Source organism: Diadema antillarum, unplaced genomic scaffold (genome assembly GCF_040938485.1).
Source record: "Diadema antillarum isolate AM-2024a unplaced genomic scaffold, OU_Dant_1.0 seq00000015_RagTag, whole genome shotgun sequence".
Taxonomy (NCBI): Eukaryota; Metazoa; Echinodermata; class Echinoidea; order Diadematoida; family Diadematidae; genus Diadema; species Diadema antillarum.
This window is the reverse complement of record NW_027271135.1, coordinates 1,839,834-1,860,580: the sequence shown is the minus strand read 5'-3', so window position 1 is coordinate 1,860,580 and position 20,747 is coordinate 1,839,834. Positions and strand designations below refer to the sequence as shown.

Sequence of the window (20,747 nt, the reverse complement as noted above, 5' to 3'; positions counted from 1 at the left end):
CCCCCCCCCCTTTCTATCTTAAAAAATCATTAGCTTCAGTTGACTCACAACCTCAGCATTATGTATTTACGAACCTGTGTTATATATAGCTCTCCAGTTCTGAATTGGAACACGTCATCAAAGTTGTAATTCTACCAATTAGACACATGCACTGTCCAGTCCCTCCCCCCCCCCCATCCAATAATGAATGAAAACTTTTCAATAAGCACCAGGCCATCCTCTCTTTCAAATGCATTGAACTGGTGTTGGATGGTCACAGAAACACACTTAAATTTGGGTCATTTAGGGGAGACATGCAGAAATATTACCTTCTACAACGCACAGCTGGAGTTCAGAATCAATTAAAACTGGTGACTACAGGTAGGCTACTCAATTGAATATGCTTGAAATGGGTGCTGTTCGCTTAATGTTCCGAAGGTTTGCTATTCCGAAGGTTCGTTGTTCCGAAGGGTCGTTAATCCGAAACACGCAAATTCCCTTTACCTAGAGGTTCGTTAATCCGGAAATGAAAAAGGGTTCGTTAATCCGAAAATTTGTGGAGTTATTCCAAAGGTTCGTATTCCGAAGATCAGTTGATCCGAAAATGAAATTCGGAAAAAATAAACCTTCGGAATAACGAATCTTAGGAATAAAGAGCCTTCGGAATAACGAACCTTCGGAATAACGAGCTGTAACCTATATGTATTCCTCAACAGCATGCAAATGATGCCTCAGAATCTCTCGTGGATTGGCTGACCTGACCACACCTTTACCCTTTTTCGGGCCTTAATAACAGAAGGTTACTATCCACACCGCGAGAGCCAAACGCTATTATAGCAAACACCGATATCCCGTTATTCCAAACAGGGGGGACAAGATTGACATGAGTACAACAATGTGTGTGGTAACGATGTCCTCATTTTCCTTGATATTTTTGTCATCTTGAATGAGATTTTATTATAATTGACGCAATTATTGCAGTCCGAATTATCTTGCTATAAGTACACTATAACAGGGTTTGCCTGTAGTATATGACAGTGAGGCATGGCAAGCCAAAGTGTGAACATGCAATTGAGTGGCTGTGGCACTCAATCGCACTTTCACCCATTGTCTCGCCATAAGAGAGACAAAAGGGTACTACACGTAGTAGTGAATGTAAACCTACAATTGTAAGCTACAACGCCTCGATTCAAAGGCTAACCAGACGTATATGTCACATTTGTACAAATACTTCATGGTTACTCTTGCAGGAAGAATCTGGCAGTTGCTACAGTTACTTAATATACTCATACAAATGAGCAAAATGATTATCAAAAGATCGGCAGGAGTACCTTGTATAAACTAATTTAAAATGATATAGGAATCAAAGTTCTAACTCAACTACAGTACAGGAATATCCATTTTGGGGATATTACAGAATAATCCTGTCGTTTATTTCACTTATCAAACTTCACGGAGGAGAAGAGTACAGCCAAAAAATACAATATACATCAAGATATCACAGGTTTTCAGTCCTGCTAGAAATACTTGTTTCGGCTAGATAATATATGCACTTCGTGTTGTGCAGAAAATCAGCTTGAGTGAAATTTCTTCAGTATGAAAAATTGAAAGCTGATAGACTCAGTGCTCCTGCATTTTCCTTGCTATTCAAGTTTCTTTATCTTTTTTTTTTTTTTCAATGGCATTCTATTCAGAAATTGAAATGTACAGTAGTACCACAATGGGTTGCACAGCCAAACAATAACGGACTGCATTTTAGGTATACTGTAGTTAAAACGTCTCCCTTAGAATATCTCCATGGCACAATACCATTTTTGAATTTTGCTTAATAAATTTTGGATCTTGCTTAATAACATCAAAGCACTGAGTATATATTTGACAAAAACTGGCCATACAACTTTGGGCAGCTGTAGAATGGCACACAGGACTTCTTCACAACTCAAATGAATTATTATAAATGAATTCAAAATTTCACAACATACTTGAGGGAATGATTGGGCCAGCCTCTGGGCAAAAATACCAGAGTGTGACAGAGAAGCAAATATGGGATGACTGGAGAAAGACCTTGAGATAGTAAGTAAACACTTCTAGCTGATACTGTGTTGTTTAGATACGACAACTTTATTACAATGTATGTACATGTACATACAAAAATTATACAAGTAGCACCCTTACTCTTTAGGTAGCTCTCTTGCAAAATTCCCGAGCTACTCTTGCAGCTTCCTGTCACAGAAAACTTCCTACTTTATTATCTCATATTATAACATGTCCATATTTCTCTTTATATTTTTCATATATATAATCACATCCTTAATCCACATATTCATAAAGTCACAAGCATAATTGCACAATAATTTTTCTACAAAAGGCAGTAAAATTAAAACTGATACTGATGTCATCACAATATTAACATTACCTACATTACAAATATTTCAGGAAATTTGGAGTACTGATCACAACGTCAAAAATTAGACAACTAAAATACACTTTAGTGAGAAAGCTTTCAATATATACTATAGAATATCAACTATATCTTGGCAGAAACACTATTTGCACAAAATTGCATATGGCAGCATTTTCTCCTATCTATGTATTTTGCACCATTAACTCTTATGATTAGTTTATTGACCCGTTAAGGATGAGGTGATTTTGCTAAAACACACATTTCCCATAGACACCCGCCCGAGTATACACGGGACTAGTCTTCAACTGGCTAAATTTGGGAATGTACAACAGCTGTGTGGAATCTGTCTTTTTATGGTGTACAAAAAAAAAAAATTACAAGATGAGTGGCCGGAATGGCAATATACAGAATGTTCCATCAAGAAGTTTGCCATCATAATTATGACTTACATATCTGAGATTAGAACAGCTGGAATATAATTCCCTGTCACAGTCATCATCTCTTACAGTATCAAATTACTTTGAGAATGCACACCTTCAGTCTGAATTTACAATGGCAGCAGTTTCAATCAAAACAATATAATGCATGGCGCAGCTTTTGTGTCAAATTCCCCACACCGTGTATGCACAATCCGACTTTGGCTGCTTTCCTTAATGACATTATTATTTTTTTAATTTTTAAACACATGCATCAAAGATTGTCTTTCACTTTTTATATTGTATAGAATAAGGAAGAAAATTCCCTTAATTTCATCAATCAAAATATAATCTTTCTTTATAGTTTTAATTTGCCAACTGTTCACAAACATACAAAAAATCTTTGATACATGGTCACGTTTATCAAATCATTGAGTAGAACAATAACTGTATTTCACTAAACTAACCCATATGTACAATAACTTATTTTACACTATTGTGCTTTTGAGTGAGAGTGGGTCATTATACAAATGATGCACAGGTATGAGTGCGTTAGTCAGAATTAAGTGCATAAGATAACTATGGAATGCTTAACCAACGATGCGAAGCCGAGTGGGTTAGGGCTAAATTCCATAGTTTTCACTATTCCGATCGACGCACTAAGAGACATGTGCATCATCTGTGTTATAGAATGGGTAATTATCTTGCCAAAAATCCATTTTTTTATCACAATATACCCAAAGGCAAATTTACTGGATGCATTTCCTTTTGGGTTGGCTTGCCATAGACAAGAGCCTGAAAACCATGCATCCATTATTTACTGGATGCATGAAATAAATACTGGATGCATGAAATAAAAGTACTGGATGCATGGGAAAACGTACTGGATGCATAATCGGCACCTTGTACTGAGTGCGCGAATGCTTGTGCTTAATAGCGCGTAAACCTTCGATATAAGTGCGCTGACTCTTGCTACAAGTGCCCAACATGTTTACCACTGTGACTCAGCATGGCGCCAGTAAAAAAAAAAATGAACGCATAGCTCTCGACCACTGAAATAGCAGGATTCTCGCTATCCATTCTATGACACTTGGTACAACTGTACCTGAGTGGCTTCTGTCAGGTTGCGTTGAGTTTCCTCCTGAAGTCAACTGACCGGTCAGCTTGGGGGTCATCTTCACTCACACCTTCTCTTACCAGTCCCTCCATGCCAATTTGCTACATATAATGCAATGGTCAAGAAAACATGGGTCAGCAAAGGAACACCGGGTCTACCAACCCCCCACAAATCATAAAAACATAATGAAGAGCAAAAAAATGTTTTGTTTGTTGTTGTTGTTTTTTATATTTTGTTTGCTTTTGGTTTCTTATTTGTTTTTGTTTTCAAATTCATATTCTGGATGAAAAATTTTTAAAGCGCACACACTAAGCACACTATATGTGACCCTGCACCTCAAAACAAACAAAAAGTCGCCAGAGAAGAATTTGTAGTTAAGAGCATATTCTGAAAGAGCAGACCTTAAGCTTTAAAATGATGTATAACTCAAATCAAATGGACTCTCCTAACCTATCTAAATATTGGAAAGAAAGCACGAACTCAGGAAAAGTGTGAACTGAGAAAAGAGGCTCTGAATTACAGTGTCTATTCAAGCGCTTAATCTTTACCAAACCGTGCTGGCTGTGCGATGAATGGGACAAAAAACAGGAAGTTAACCACTAGAGTAACAACAATGAAGGGATTATCAGATTAAACTGAAATTGAGCATGCCTTATTAACACATTCTGTCCATAATTAATGCCATCTTTGAAAGCAGTAGCACTATCCTTTCAAAGAGTTGAAAGTGAAGAGTGTGGGCAAGGTTTTTCAGAAATGAAAAAAGGATTCTAAAGACACACCTAATCACACTAATCTACCAAAAATGTTCGAAATAAACTGCTAAAAAAACACACTTTCCTTCCCGTTTTATGATACCAAATTTTAGCATTATGTAAAAGAAGACCCGCTCTTTCAGAAAATATGAAAAAGTCAAGTTCGACTAGGTTGACCCATTTCACTTATTTTCAGTCCTCACGCAAAATCAGTGTGTGCGACTTTATGTTCTTTTTGAGGTGCACGGTCACATATGGAATTTCACTCCCCCCCCCCCCCCATAAAAAAAAAAAAAAAATCTTGAATTCTGGATGAAGAAAAACATGCAGAATACGACAAAAACATACTACAGTGCACTCCCGTTATAATAGCAAAATTCTGGTTAAAACAAAGTAAAAATTCAGGCCGCAACACAATTGGCTCTATGTTTTTTATTGTTTATTTCTTTGGTTATAATGAAATTTTGATATAACAAAAAAAAAAAAAAAAAAAAAAAAAAAAAAAACTGCCGGTCCCGAGGACTTCGTTAGAATAGGAGTCAACTGTAGGTGGCAGCTCTGCAACACAGTATCAGCATATGCAACAGTAAAGGACATTGTAGGCCGACAGGTGTACCAAAACACAGTACGAGGAACAATATAGGACAACAATTGTACACAATATAAGGCATTGGTATTTTGTCTACAGAAATTAACATCTCAAGTCTGTTTATTCGACAATTATTCTATCTCCCAGATCACTTTGATGTGCACATTTTACGTCTTTTTCAACAATATTACAAGGAAAGTATATCTTGGGCCAAGGTCTTTTTCTGCATGCACACTTGAATTGCAATTACAAGACGCATTCAATCTAATATCAACATGGTTATTAACACAAATTAGAAAATGGCACAAGTTTTTCGCAGACAAATCTTTACTATCTTTCTTCTGTTTCTGACATGAAATCGCGCAGAATTAATTAAGACGTTCACATCCCATGGGAGTCATATAATAAGATGCCAACCATTTGAAAATTGCTGAATTACTAATTAAGAGTAATTAATTACTCTGTACAAGCTGTAAGGAGGATTTTTTTTTTTCACTTCACCTGGTTAGCATGTGCTATGGGGATTGCAACCAATTCTTTCCAGGAAAAAAAAGAAGAAAGTTACTGGTTGTGTAAATTTTCACCATTTTCTGATTCAATGTCTGATATTTTTGAGGCATCTACAATACCACTTTTTTTTATTTTTTTTTTTCAGATTACTCAATTCAAAACACTGAATTTGACATTACATGGGATTACACTTTTAACCATTTCTGTGCTTTGACTGCTGATTGGCTCACAAAACCCTATAGGAATGCTGCGCACTGGCACTCAGCCAACCAATCCCTGACCAGTAAAAATCACTCTTGGACTAGTAACTTTTTCAGGAACGGACCCATCAAACATGGGGAAACTGGGTACCTACTGGCCCGATACACAGGTCTGACCAGTAGAGAAAAAAAAATGGGTTAGTGTGTAGCCCTTGCCTATAGTGGTGTATACACTGGCCAAAGTCCCTAGCACAGAAAGGATTAGCTTAATCAAATACTGTATTAAGCTGTTGTTTTCGCGTACAGATATTTTTGCAAATGACGACGTAATAGACATTTTCGCGAGATGTTGTTTTCGTGAATCGTCGCCAACGCTTACATTAATGCTCTATAAGCACAGTGCATGGAGTCATTTTCGCGTGTTGTTAACCCTAAAAAGACTGGGGGGGGGGGCCTAAAAGCCCCCCCCCTCGACATTTCGCGCGATTACTCAGCAACACGCAATGCTCTCGCCGCGAAGCTCTATGACTTTTTTCTTTCGAGTTTCCCGCACATTTTGACACCAAATTTGTGACGCCCGGGGGTACGGCTCTGAAGTTACGTAACTTTTTGTACATGCACGTGAGACCGAAAATGGCACAAAAATGTGATTTTGTGTACAAAGTCAATACAAATTGAGTTTTATCACATGGTTCATATAAATATGCTTATTTTTACTCTCAATGGCTAAAATCAATTTGTTTTAGTAGTATTATGCTTCAAAAAGGGTCTGCCACAAATTTTGCTGAAAAAAACAACAAAAACAAAAGGTCGAAAAAACAAAGAAATACATAAGAAATTCATAAAACAATAAAATAAATAAGAAATTAATTTTGATATCGAATTTTTTTTCAAGTACATTTGCTAAGAATGCTACAAAGAATATCTAGACCAAAAATGAGCACTTTTGGAGCTTTATTTACTGATTTAGATAAAAAAGTCTGATTTCTCGCATAAATTAGCATAATTAATCAAAATAAAATAAAAGAAGACTATTTTGGAAAATTTAGATATACGATCTTGTAGATTACATCGCACACTACCATTGTGCAAATTTCCGCGGCGATCGCGCGATCCACGGCCGAGATCTTAAGGGGGGGCCCTTTAGGCCCCCCACCAGTCTTTCGAGCTACCAAAATAACCCAGTCTTTTTAGGGTTAAATTTGCGATCCAACTGTGATTCGCAAAATTCGCGAAAAATTAAACCCTCGCGAAAATACCAGCTTATAATATACAGTATACGTTTCGCAGGGTACACTTACTATCAACCTTTGCAGATCTAGGCATTGATGGATGATTCATCTCTAACTAATCTCTCTGGTGTATCTCTTCTCCTGAGATGTTCTGGTTTTCTCTTTCTGCAACCAAACAAGATATATCTATCTGGCATGTTTCTAGTTGTACATCTCAGTGATAATGATAATGATAAATTCAAACATTGGATACATTGAACATGTTATCATCCTGCTTGAAACTTTTCTCTCTCTTTTTTTCAGTGAAGATAACACAATTGGCAGTCTTTAAAATATCTATTAACCCGTTACATATGGAATTCTGAAATCCCCATAGACTTAATACACAGGCCACCAGATTCCTGTAGGAAACAGGTTAATTATCAAAGTTCCAACTTTCAGTACACCCCTTCAAGGCACACTTGACACAAGATTATTGTAATAACACTATGCAATGACATGTGTGAAACTCCTTTCAATTCATCATTATCTGAATTACTGTATCTATTGCTCATCACTTGACTATTGTGAATCAATTATCATTTACAATAAATGTTAATTCATGTACAGTTTGATGGATTAATTCTGAAAGAAACATGTTTTCGAAGCTAGTTTGACAGTGGACCTGAACAATGAATGATGGTACAGGAAAAGAAGCCTTACCCTTTTCCCCACTGGAACTCCCATGCACTGAACAGACCAATCATGATCATTATAAGAAAGTTGCCAGCAGCAAACACAGTTACCGCCCAGTCGAATCCCACTTTGTCGACAAGGACGCCCGCTAATGTCGGACCAATGAATGTGCTGCAACGAGAAATGACAGATTACTGAATGTTGTAGAGATATTATTAGATACACATAATAGTACTATTTTCTGTCAAGGGTACTACATACTCATGGTTGGGACAGAGGTACATGTACATGATTCTGGCTACCCCTTGCATCCATGGAAAGACAGTATGAACAGAACTCGAGTCAAGTATTATGCTGTTTTATTTTTTATTTATTTATTTATTTATTTTTCTTTTTGCTCTTCGGTGGGGGGGGGGGGGGTCTTATTTTCTGATTCTTCTTCTTTTTTTCTTTCTTTTCTCTTAGAGACCACCTGTCTGTAGCGGCCACCTGCCATGTTCGGCCACTAAAAACAATTCTCTATGAGAGAAAAAGTCACTTCGCTCATCTCTCTTGGGTGGCCACTGTAGACAGGTTTGACTGTATTAGTTTTGGTTGCTGTTTTTGCTTTTGTTTTCTTGGAAGAGCCAAAAGTGTACAGGGCTGCACCCCATGCCTCTCCCCCCCCCCCCCCATTTCCCCTCCAAACCCATCCATCCTAGTTCTGTAGCACCTGTGGGAAACATCCTCAATCCGTGGCTCACCCGAGTGCATAGGACCCGTTGAATAGACCAGAGAGGACTCCTTGGGTGGAGAAATCATCGGGCAAACCATACCACCTGGAAGAATAATGATAACAAAAAGAGGAAACTAACAATAAATAGGTTTGTGACAGCAGTTACCTCTTTATTTGCCACATTTGCACACAGACTATTAAAGGAGACCTCCAGATAATTTTCAGATTTTTACATTTGAACAACTATAAATTAGTTATACTGAGGAGAGAATTTCAGTATTAAATGATAACTGGGAAGAAGAACAAAAATATTTTTGAAATTTATAACAAGTGGCAATGAACAAGAATGATGACATTGTGGGAACATCATAAGAGCGCATGAGTTGGGGCTCAAGAAAGCAGAACAAAAGAAGAAGGGATGCACAGATTATACACACGTGAGCTCGCAAGCAAGAGATATTGTAATGGATTACACTTCTACATTTCTGAAATATGTGAGTCTCCTATGTCATCATCCTCGTTCAGTGTAATTTGTTTAAGGTTTTTCAAAGTACTGATTCACTGCTAAAAAAAAAAAAATAAATTCCACAAATCTATACATGGATCTTTTGATTTATGTACTACATGATGTGAAATTATGAAACTCGTCTGGAATGTCCCTTTAAAGTAAACAGTGTGCCAAATTCACATATTTTACTCATAGGCAGAAACCCGGCCAAACTGATCGATAAATCCCCAAATGCTACAGTACAATGAAAGCATTTTATCACAATTCCATTCCTGTCACACAGTAGCGTGTATTGTACGTGGTGATTGACTCAAGTTGTGTTCCCTAATGGATTTGCAAATACATGTAAATTCTGTTTCTGTCACTGTTTTGTGTGCAAAAGTCATGTCTCCAAAATAATGTACATGCATAGTTACTGGTCATTTGACAGAAAAACAATCACGGATTTGTCATACAATTTACATCAAAGCTTGGCATTTTCTCTACAACATTCACAGGTTTTGTAGCATCGAGGACATAAGCACTTACATTGTATGCTAAACACAGGTGTTCCCACTAGAGATAATCAACTCTTTGCATTGAATCCCATTCCCTCCAGGAACCTGGTGGCCAGTGGAGATTTCAGAATTCAGTATGGAACAGGTTATGACACATGTGTGTGACAATGCATTCTTCTCATGTCAACCTACAAGTGTATGGTACAGTAAAGCTTCTCGACCACTTTACGTTTGAGCGTTCTGTGCCATGTCACAGTAGGGTATGGCACCTTTTTGGACAACATCTGGAAGTGGTCTGCTTTAAAAAGGTATGGTACAGTCTGGTATGCATTGCTAGCAATGGAGCACTCCACAAGCACAGGTAAAGTAGGTCTGCAGCACGGTATGCTTTAGGAGAGCATGCATAAGAATGCGACGTATCAACAGCATCAACAAAGTTCAAACAATCCACACTTACTGGGCGGAGAGGATTAGGTCCAAAAATGCTGGCATGCTGGCCAAACTGTTTGAGACCCCCAGCAGAGAGAGAGCAACGATGATAACCCATAGCTGTCTGGGGATAGGAGTGAAGAATGGAATGCACATCATAATAAAATAAGGAAATATTGTAAAACCAGAAACTTTTGCAGCATTTTTGGTTTATCTTTAAGTTGGTTTAAAATTGGAACTATTGGCCTGTTTGGCTGCATGAAATTTTCGCAAATTAGTGACAGGCATTCAGTGCATTGTGTAGACAAAACTGTTGTATGTATTTTACTTTTGGAAATTTTGGATTCTAGCAAAATTTTGCAAAGTTTCACCCATGCAAAAATGTCTGGTTTGACAGTATTTCAAGGGCATATGCCACATCACAAACACTAACAATCAAGTCCTGGATTATTTTTGTTGATAAAATTATTATCACCTCACCATTTACATTACATAATAAGTAACTCTGAAATTTCACTGCATATTGTATATACTTACAAAACTTATCTGTATTACCAATCAAACAAAATCTGCATGAAATCTGAATGAAAAATGCAGACTTTGCCAAGCTGAAAAAGGAACTACAGTAATCTTCTAAGATGTGTTGCCAATTTAACAAAGTATCTTAAACTTTGATGTGTGCACCTGCTTGAACAAACAATGTCCTGAGTCTGACTGAAAATAATAGAGACTGAAGAAAGAAAGCAGAGATAAGATGCTAGTGATATATCTAATCCTTTGCAGGAACAAACAAACAAACAAATATTTGTCTTACAGAGAGACATATGGTGGGAAATATAAAACTGTATCAATTTCCACTCAAATATCAGATGCATTTTGCTCTCTTACAAAAGAAACATAATAATAATGACATTAAACGTATTTGTCTCTGTTTTCTCTTGCCAAAATCTACCCAGAATCATGGCAGGTCAATCACAAAAACAAGTATCTAATAGTACATCAGTACAATTCTAAAGATGGACATACAAACTCTATCAAGACGGCAGACTTTACTTGGGTAGGTTTAGGAGAGGGCTTGGACCCAGGAACATGTAGGATAGTCCTATGAAGTAGAAGCCCAGGACCATCATGATCCTAGTGGCTTTCTGCAAGGAAAAGAAAATGGAAGTGATATGGGAAACGCACTAACAAACAGTCATGTATAGTGCGACTAGCACATCTACGGTTTAAAACTACAAAATGCAATGTCCATACACATGAATGCAAGTCTTGCAATATTTACGGGGAACAAACCAGGAAATGGTAAAGAAGTGGTTCGATGTCCAATTCCATTGTGACTTCTGATGACGTGAGTACATCTGTATGTCTTAAATGTGCAAATTCGGGAACTGTTTGGTGATGATGTGTCACAAAATATCCTATCACTTTTACTTTTCATCTGGGCTTTGTTTATTCTGCACCTACGAATCTCCACTCCAACGAAAAAGCACCAACCTCTTGTATCTTCCAGTGTCATCAACAGTAGGGTCAATCAAAATGAGTATCACAATACATATCAATGCTGTGCAATAGAAATTCATCCGAACATGAGTGACGATGGGCCTTAATCCTTTCATTTCATTGTGCTTTCTCTGCCAGTCGGCATGCAAACGCTGGAATGCTTTCTTGACAAACTGGTACAGGGTTTTGGAAACAAATTGCCCATGAATAGAAATTATCTTATTCCCTTTTATTCCCATTGTGTCACTATGGCTATTATGGCCTGTTAGCTTGAGATGCACTGTTACCCCTGAGTGAGCTAGCTAACTTTTGAGCACTTACAATGTACGTTAAGTTTGAATGGATCATTGCATGCTAATGAAAAAAAAAAAAAAAATGTTAAATGAGTTAGCAGGTAGTAAAGAGATTCTAGATCACAAGAGAAAGACTCTGTACTTACTGTTTTGTCTCCAATATACCCCAGAATTGGAGCCATAATTCCGTACCCTCCACCAACCAGAAAAAATAAGACTCCAACAAGAGATTTAGAAACTTTTAGGGGTGGCTGGAAAAGAAGAAAACAGTATTAGTCATACAATACTTTAGACATGGAAGATTATGCATTCTCATACACACAAAAAACCCCCAGAAAAATAATGAAGAAACAAACAAAAAAGCAAAAAATGGAAACTGCTTATCCAGTAATAGCCAGCCAGCAGAGTAAAACAAAGTGAAAGGGAGCCTAAGCTTTTGATCCAAGTAGAATCTTTGTCAAAGTCAAAATGACCACATTTTAAAAATTTTTGGTCAACATTGGCTTGTGACAAAAATGTTGATCAAAAGCTAAGGCCCCTTTTAACTCCAGTCCATGAGAGTACATGTATTAGTAGGCCTATAGATCATAATAAGATGACCCAATTTGCTCTGCTACAGGTTGCCTTCATTTAACTTGATTTGATGGTGATTTAATCTTGATGTGTGTAGGATTGTATTTTTTTTAATGCAGAAGTTATATCTGAATTTGAACTGGGCGCTAAACCCTAATACAGCTGTACTTTAATATTTCAATGACACTGCACATTAACATGCTTCAGCTCTTGAACTCTGACCCTTGACCTTTTGTATGTTTCTGTTGACCCCTTTTAGAGTATGACTACATGAAAATAGAAAAAAACATATGAATAGACAGCAAAATCCTTTTGCCCTTTTATGGCAACAACATTAACAACAACAAACAAACAACACAAACAGTAAGTAATACAAAAATGAAATAATCATACAAGTGTTGTAAAATGAAGCCTTTAAACCTTCACTCACATTGGTGAGATGTACTGAAAGGGTAGGGTCAATGAACCCTATACAAGCACTACTCCAAACAGAGCCGATGAGAACGACCCAGATGGCAGGAATTCTGGCAACGTTGAGTAATGAGCCGGGCTTCTCTTCTCCAGACAATGACCCTAGAAAAATTGAACGGGGAATTGAAATGGTGTGTAAAACATTATAGGGATTTCTGTGCTAATCAGCACCCAAAGCAATAAGATGGACAAAATTCCTGCTGCCTAAAAATACATTCTTATAACCTGCATTTTTAAGACAGTGGAATAATTTCTATAATATTTGCTCTATCAAAACCCATCAACAACAAGCGTGATGTGACTATTCTTAATAGCACCATCCATCAAATTAATACAATGATAAATACCAAAGAGTATTGTGACTGTTAAAATTCATCAAGGGTGATTATTCTCCTTTAATTATTGTACTGTGCAAGTATGAAACAAAAATGACACACTACTATAATACAAAAATCCCTTACAACATAGACATGAATTATTTCCAAGCTCATTTGATTACATTTTTCAGCTTTTGTTTTTCTGCAAGGTTTCACTTTCCTTGGATATTTCAGAAATATTTAGAAATCAGATCAAATGTACTGTGTTTTGACTTTGATAGATAGCTTATCACAGGAACTAGCCTAAACCACTGTTGCTTTTGTGAAAGACACTACATGTACTTGAGCCAGCGCCCAGTGCAGCAACTGCTTTCACGTGCAGCTGATACTCAAATGATTGCCTTGATACCAGTTACCATGGAAACGATATTTTACATCATCAAAGAGGATTCTGTGCACAGGCTTGGCTGGTGTTTTGACCTTTCAAGATACTGTATACGCCAATATTTTCGCATACAGATATTTTCGCGATTCACAGTATCAGTGGCATCTTCGCATGTTGTTAAATTTGCAATTGATACTAGTAGTAGTAGGGTCTACTGCCAAGCCCAAGAAACACTTTAAAACACTTGCCAACGTACTCGTAACATTTTTCCATTTGCATTGTGACTTCCCAAACATGAAAATAGAAAAGACACAGTAGAAGATTTATAAAATGAAACAATTACAGCATTCACGAGTACTCAGTAGGCCTACCCACCAAATGTTGCAACAAATAGATAGACGACAAAGTTCAAGAGCTGCGCTAGCACTAGCGAAAGTTTTACATGCATCATATTATACACGGCCCTGTCACTGTACACAAGTGTTGCTCTAGCTGCGCACGGCGTCTGTATGGTTGCGCTAACATGCATCCTAACTACTACACGACCCTGCGCACACAGTGTCTGGTTGGGCTACATGCATTCCTAGGCCTCACCCAACCACGTCGAGCTGGTGTTCGTTCGCGTAGAGTAACGTAGCACAGAGATTGCACATTTTACTGCACTTTTAGCATTGTACTGCACTTCCACAATCGGTCGCACCATAGCGTACGTACTAGTAATATAGTATATGTACGCACTGGCTGCGCGGTGTAACCGTGACAGCCGCGTTCTGGTCCGGCCAGCATTGGACGCATTTTGTCATCAATTTGTACATAAGGTATGACAGGGTAATATTTTCGTGTGTCCTTAATTTCGCGATCAGCCCAAAGCTCGCTAAATTCGCAAAAATAAAACCCTCACAAAAATAACGCCGTTAACAGTACTCACTGACAGACGGTAGTATCCACATATCGATGATGGTGAGAACCAAAGACGTGGTACCAAGAACGATGAAGGGAAGTCTATAGCCACCAATCTACAGGAGGAAGGTGAACAAAATAGGGGCATTGCATTTGTTACTTTATCGCTTAGAGTTTGGAAAATCCATTCAAGGTCAGAGATAAAAATCCTGTCATACACACACGCACACACATATTTATTGTGATGAATTAATTACGTACCGGTATCATAGATTTACTGAGCGGGTGTGCAGTGCTGAATTAGGAAGAGTAGCCACTCCATCTATGACACCTCCCTGGTGCTATTATGTTACGAGTGAAACATCATTGCATACTCACCCCATAGAACAAGCTCCCAAGTGGTGGACCAATGGCAAAACCAAAACCACTAAATAGCTCAAGCATGCCCTGGGTGGGAAAACAACAACAACAACAACAACAAAGGAAATAAAAAAGTACAGTCCAACAGCTAAATGTATGTATGTGACGTGGTTGCAGTAACATAACTTGTAAAGACTTTCTCCTTCAAGGGAAACACCAGGAACCCGTTTACAGTGCGAGGCTCGGCCCCGGCTCAGCCACGGCCGAGCTCACCTTCAGTTCAGTGTAAAAGCGCAAAAGGCCAAATGCGGGGCCAAAATTGGCCGCACATTTGGCGACGCTCTGGAGGTGGTCTCCGCCACGGACGATCGCCGCGGTTGAGCCCGGCCTTTTCTCTGTGTAAACGCAAACTGGGCCAAATGCGAGGCCAATTTTAGTCGGGCTTCCAAACCCTCTGCCCGTACTATTTCGTTATTCAGGATATTAACCCCCTCAACGTCGAAAACTTGTATAGTTTAAGGCGGTTTTGTCCTGCACAGGATTTTTTTCCTTCGGCAAGGCCTTTGCCAAATGGCGGCTTCGTAGACTTCGTCACCACGGAATCCAGTTTGAAAAGGGTCTGAAAACCAGACTATACCAAATGGCGTTTGTTTACAAGCAGAGTGCCACTAAGACAAAATATTGAAAGGTTTGAATCAAAAGCATGGGCGAGCCCGGCAGTGTAAACGGACAAAATTGTGGGGCTCAGCCCCGCATTTGAGGCTGATGGGCTCGGCCGCGGCTCGGCCCAGCCCCGCACTGTAAACGGGGTTCAACAATAATCACGTGCCTGATAATGATAACAACAAATATTAAAGCAGTTATGATAATAACAACAAAAATTAAAGCAGTTATGATAATAACAACAATGATATCATTATACAATTGGTAAACAAAGAGTCACTTGCACGATTTTTGAAGCTGTTTAGATACCGTAAATAAACATAGATCTTGAGAACCCTGCCTTTTGGAAATGACAGAAAAACAAAGTCCATTCTAGTCGTCTTCCAGTTGCAAAAGTCAGATAATGCAGGTAGTTACGGAGGTTAAGTAGTGACAAGCCTGCAACGTATGCAGAAAGTAATACAACTATCTTTTAGAACATAGTGCTTATCACACAAGAGAAGACAACTTACGTCATATTGCGCCACGTTATCCGGAAAGACTTGTGCAACAATGGCCATCCCAGATGTTACTGTGGCGGCTGATCCCAGCGCTTCAAAAGCACGGATGACAAAGCAGAACGCAAGGAACACATTTTTCTGCATGATTCCATCAAGAAACCTATAAAGAATCCACAAAGAATCTCTGTAAGCTAATTTCTTTGTACATGGCAGGACACTAATGTCTCCTCTGCTTTTGTTGCAACAAAATGAAAATTCAGGTCCCAAAATTATGTCTACCGGTATTATCTTTCTACAATACTTTTAAATTGTTTTACGAATGTAAGGAAATTCAAGTACAAGAAAAAGAAATGTGCCAGTGCGAAGGATTTTGTTTCATTGGGAGTTACCTGTATTAGGTGTTTTTTTTTTTTAACTTGTGCATCTGTCCATTTTCATAGGAAAGCGCACTACATATGTGACCCTGCACCTCAACACAAACAAAAAGTCGCCAGACATGAATTTTTAGTTAAGACCATATTCTGAAAGAGCAGACTTTAAGCTTTAAAATGATGTATTACTCAAATAAAATGGACTCTCCTAGCCTATCTAAATATTGGAAAGAAAGCACAAACTCAGGAAAAGTGTGAACTGAGAAAAGAGGCTCTGAAGTACAGCAGAGACTCCAACTCTCCCGTTTTCGACGGGAGATCTCCCGCCGAAAGCCCATTATTGCAAAATCTCCCGTTCTCCCGTTTGAGATTTGATTTCTCCCGCCCTGGCTCTGTGTCTCCCGGTGGAAAGGATTTCTTACTTATTGCTATCGTATGTCAAAAAAAAATAAGCCTTAGATAGCACCAGAAAACATCTATAGAAACCTAGGAACTTCGCGCTTCGCACACATCAACTTGGAGTCTCCCGTTTGCTAGGGGTTTCGGGCGGGAGAATCTCCAGATCAGAAGGTGCTTGGGGTTGGAGTCTCTGGTACAGTGTCTATTCAAGCGCTTAATCTTTTATCAAACCCGTGCTGGCTGTGCGATGAATGGGACAAAAAACAGGAAGGAAACCACCAGAATAGCAACAATGAAGGGATTATCGGATTAAATTGAAATTAAGCATGTCTCATTAACACATTCTGTCCATAATCAATACCAACTTTCAAAGCAGTAGCACTATCCTTTCAAAAGTTATTAGAGTTGAAAGTGAAGAAAGTGGAAAAGGTTTTTCAGAAATGAAAAAGGGATTCTACAGACACACCTAATCAGACTATTCTACCAAAAATGTTGGAGATAACCTGCTAAAATACACACTTTCCCGCCCATTATATGATACTAAATTTTAGCATAATGTAAAAGAAGACCCGCTCTTTCAGAAAATATGAAAGAGTCAAGTTCGGCTAGGTTGACCCATTTCACTTATTTTCAGTCCTCACACAAAATCAGTGTGTGTGACTTTATGCTCGTTTTGAGGTGCACGGTCACATGTATAATAGTTTTTGTATCAAATCTTTGCCGCTGTAGGATTTAACTACATTATTGCTGTTTGCAAGTGGTCTAACATTACAACTTGCTTTGAACAATTGGTGCTGATTGTACACTGTATGTGCATAGATAGCATATTCACCTGGTATAGAATAATCAATCACTTTGTGTTGCAAAATGTAGGCTCAACTGGGGAAGAAGGACAATCAAAAATGTACCAAGGAGAGTAAGCATTCTTTCTAAGGGAAATTTTGGTAATTTTCTCTTGAAATGTTTTTATATCCTATAACCAACACAACAGAAGTTTCAAACACAGAGTTTGTAATGGCATATTGGTATTTTCAAACAAGGAAGAACAAAACAAAGAAAGCACGAGATTAATAATGATGGCAAAATCTAACCTTGAACTCTGATACACACACACAAAAAAATGAAAAGGTCTTTACCATGCACAAATTTAAAGCATACCATGGCAGCTACATTGTACAATTATTGTGTAAAGATGTTGAACTAACACCTAATATGGACACAAAAGTGGAACAAGCAAATAACCTGTGCATGGTGCCATATATACAATGTACAAACGTAGATCACCTTTTCTGTTTCTTGAGCAAATGCACATTGTGGGAACTTACCCATATAAAATATTACAACCTGCACTCAGGAAGGATCCACTGAGGAACATGAACTTTGCCCCAATGACTGGCAACTGGGAAAGAGTCACAGAATGAGAAAAGAGGCGCCCAGTGTAAACAATGAGTACAAACATCGTAAAAAATAAAGCGGCAGAGGTGTATTGGAGTACACACTGGGGATATCAGTTTTGTAGCTTGCATCACTATTTCACATATGTACTCAAAAGATTGATATTGATACATGACTTTAACAGACTGTACTTTGAATACTAAACAAGATCTGTTGCTGGAGCTCCAATTTTCAATTTCCAATTGGATTTCCAATTTCTGGTGAGCTCCATTAACATATCATTGTTTGGTATTCAAATTACAATTAATTCTACAAATACATGGGCCTTCTTTCTGAAATGATTGGGGTATTTGAATGATCTCTATCATTCTCCATATTAACCAATCTAAAACAGTTCTTGTGATAGAAACAAAATAATTTCAGGCACTTTCTCTCTAAACAGTTACATAAAAGTGAAGTTACTTACATATTTTCCTAGAATTGGAGAACAGATGAAGCTGACCAGAGCAAAGAATCCAAATATAAACCCAGTCTCTGCTGGACTTACACCCTTCTTCTCTGCCTGCAAACAACAATGAAAGAAAGAAAATCACAATCAGCAAACTGTGTCACATTTATTTTACAACTTATACAAACCTAAATAATGGCAACCAACAAATATATCTCAGAAATTTCTTGTGTTATCATTCTTCTAGGTTTGCAACTTTTTTTCAAATGATGAAAATGCTGCAATAATGGGGAAAAAACAACAAAAAATGCCAAATCTGACCATCCAGCTCAAAAACCACAAAGTTGCAGTTAGGATCCTCTCTTATGGACCAAAATGTCATTCAGTTTGACCAAATCAAACTTGTACAGTGCACCTTTTGAAACCTCTGAATGAGAGCAACAAAGCCAGAATCAAGATACAAGTACCATTATTATAGGGTCAGTTAGTTAGTTAGTTAGTTAGTTAGTTAGTTTGTTTGTTTGTTTGTTTGTTTGTTTTAAGACCACTTTCATTTTTTTTTTCATTGATTCTTCTGCTGCACAGCACATCTGGGAAACCCCAATCAATTAACACAAACATTTTTCATCCTTTTCTGTAACAATACACAGGGTCAACTCTATCTAAACTAAAGAGATTTTGACTGGGTAAGGATGGTACAATTTTACATACAAGCTTAGAGCTTATAAACTCTTTTGAAGTATAATGTTGAAAAAGTCGAAATTCACTTTGGCCTAAGTGATATTTTGGCCCTGATTCAAATTTTGTTGGTTTCAAATTGGCTGGTCACAAATGCTTCTCTTGAATCTCACTTCTCCTCTCTACATTATTCTGATGAGTTGCCATTTTGTTCTTTAATATCAAATCCATTCAGAGATATTGTCATTTAGATGTTCACAGAAAAGGAGCCCTGTCCATATGACACAAAAGAACACATGAATATCAATTACCTCATTTGGAAAGAATGGTGCCAAGACAGAAAAGGACATGAGCGATGACATGTACATAATTGCAATCCCGGCGAATGTGAGCTTCTGTCGCAGTGTGATATGGCGTGGTTTCGTTTCCTCTCCTTCTGATTCCACCCCGTGATCTCCACCAACAACCTCTTTCCCATCATCACTTCCGACAGTCTGTGCATGCAGTGGACCATTTGCTCCTACCAAATTTGTCGGTGCCGCCTCCGATTCAACAGGGGTATCTTCAGTCCTTGCTTCTGCCACTGCCTTCCTCTCAAGTCCTTTTAGAATAGATTCGATGCTTTGTGCACTGGCACTGTCATCATCATCGTTGTCATCGTCATCGTAGAACTTGGCGAACAGGCTTTCTCTCTCGTCTGCCATTGCCTTGACAAGTTGACAAGTGACCAACTCGGTGTGATTTTGGCAGTTCTTGAGTGCCTGGTGAAGCACGTAAAAACACAGAGACATTCTAATTTCAGTGCATAATTGTTATTATTTCTGTATCAACATCAACATATTTTAATAGAATAATTGCTACTTCAACTTTCAACAAGCACTGAGCATTTGACTAGTTCTACTTCTACCTTTAGCAGTCAAATCAAACTATGGGGACACTAATGTTGCACAGGGCAGGGTAAATCAGTGTGAATTGCATGTGTGAGGTTGAACTTTGCAAATAATGTTTAAACCAATGTCAGTGAGGGAGGGGGGTTTATACTGTTTCCAAAGTAAACAAGAGTATACAATCCTTGAGGATACAGGAAACAGGCCTATAGGCATCATTTAAAATGGGCCTGTATACGTGTACGTCCAGTAGACCAACATTGTTCTTTATCCGTATAATACCGGTACTGTGCAAGGTTTGAGCCATGCATTCAGATTCTACCAGATGCATGGCTCATTGTGGATTTACAGTAACAAGAGACCCGGGGGTCTCGTGCTCACCTGAGTATCGCAAGTTCACCTTTCATGCATTCTGGCAGACTCTTACCTGAGAACATTGGAAACTTGTGGTGGGATAGCTTTGAGAGCTGGGGGCATGGTGTCCATTTGCATAAAATATTCCATCACACTGGTAAAAGGAACATGTACACTGTACTTTATGGGCAAGTCCATGAAAAAAGTTACAGTCTCAGGGTGAAAAAATA

At 38.2% G+C, this 20,747-nt stretch overlaps 1 protein-coding gene across 1 annotated transcript; it reads right to left on the bottom strand.

Moving 5' to 3' along the window:
* Positions 1–3,974: 3,974 nt before the first annotated feature.
* Positions 3,975–19,776, bottom strand: LOC139725122 (MFS-type transporter SLC18B1-like; the record flags this gene model as incomplete). Its single annotated transcript, XM_071636209.1, has 14 exons — positions 3,975–4,017; positions 7,269–7,364; positions 7,902–8,045; positions 8,618–8,692; positions 10,052–10,147; positions 11,077–11,168; positions 11,963–12,067; positions 12,820–12,962; positions 14,491–14,578; positions 14,841–14,909; positions 15,998–16,145; positions 18,081–18,154; positions 18,617–18,712; positions 19,588–19,776. Coding segments are annotated over 13 exons (1,398 nt in total), but the record flags the coding sequence as incomplete, so codon positions are not given.
* Between the last annotated feature and the right edge of the window lie 971 nt (positions 19,777–20,747).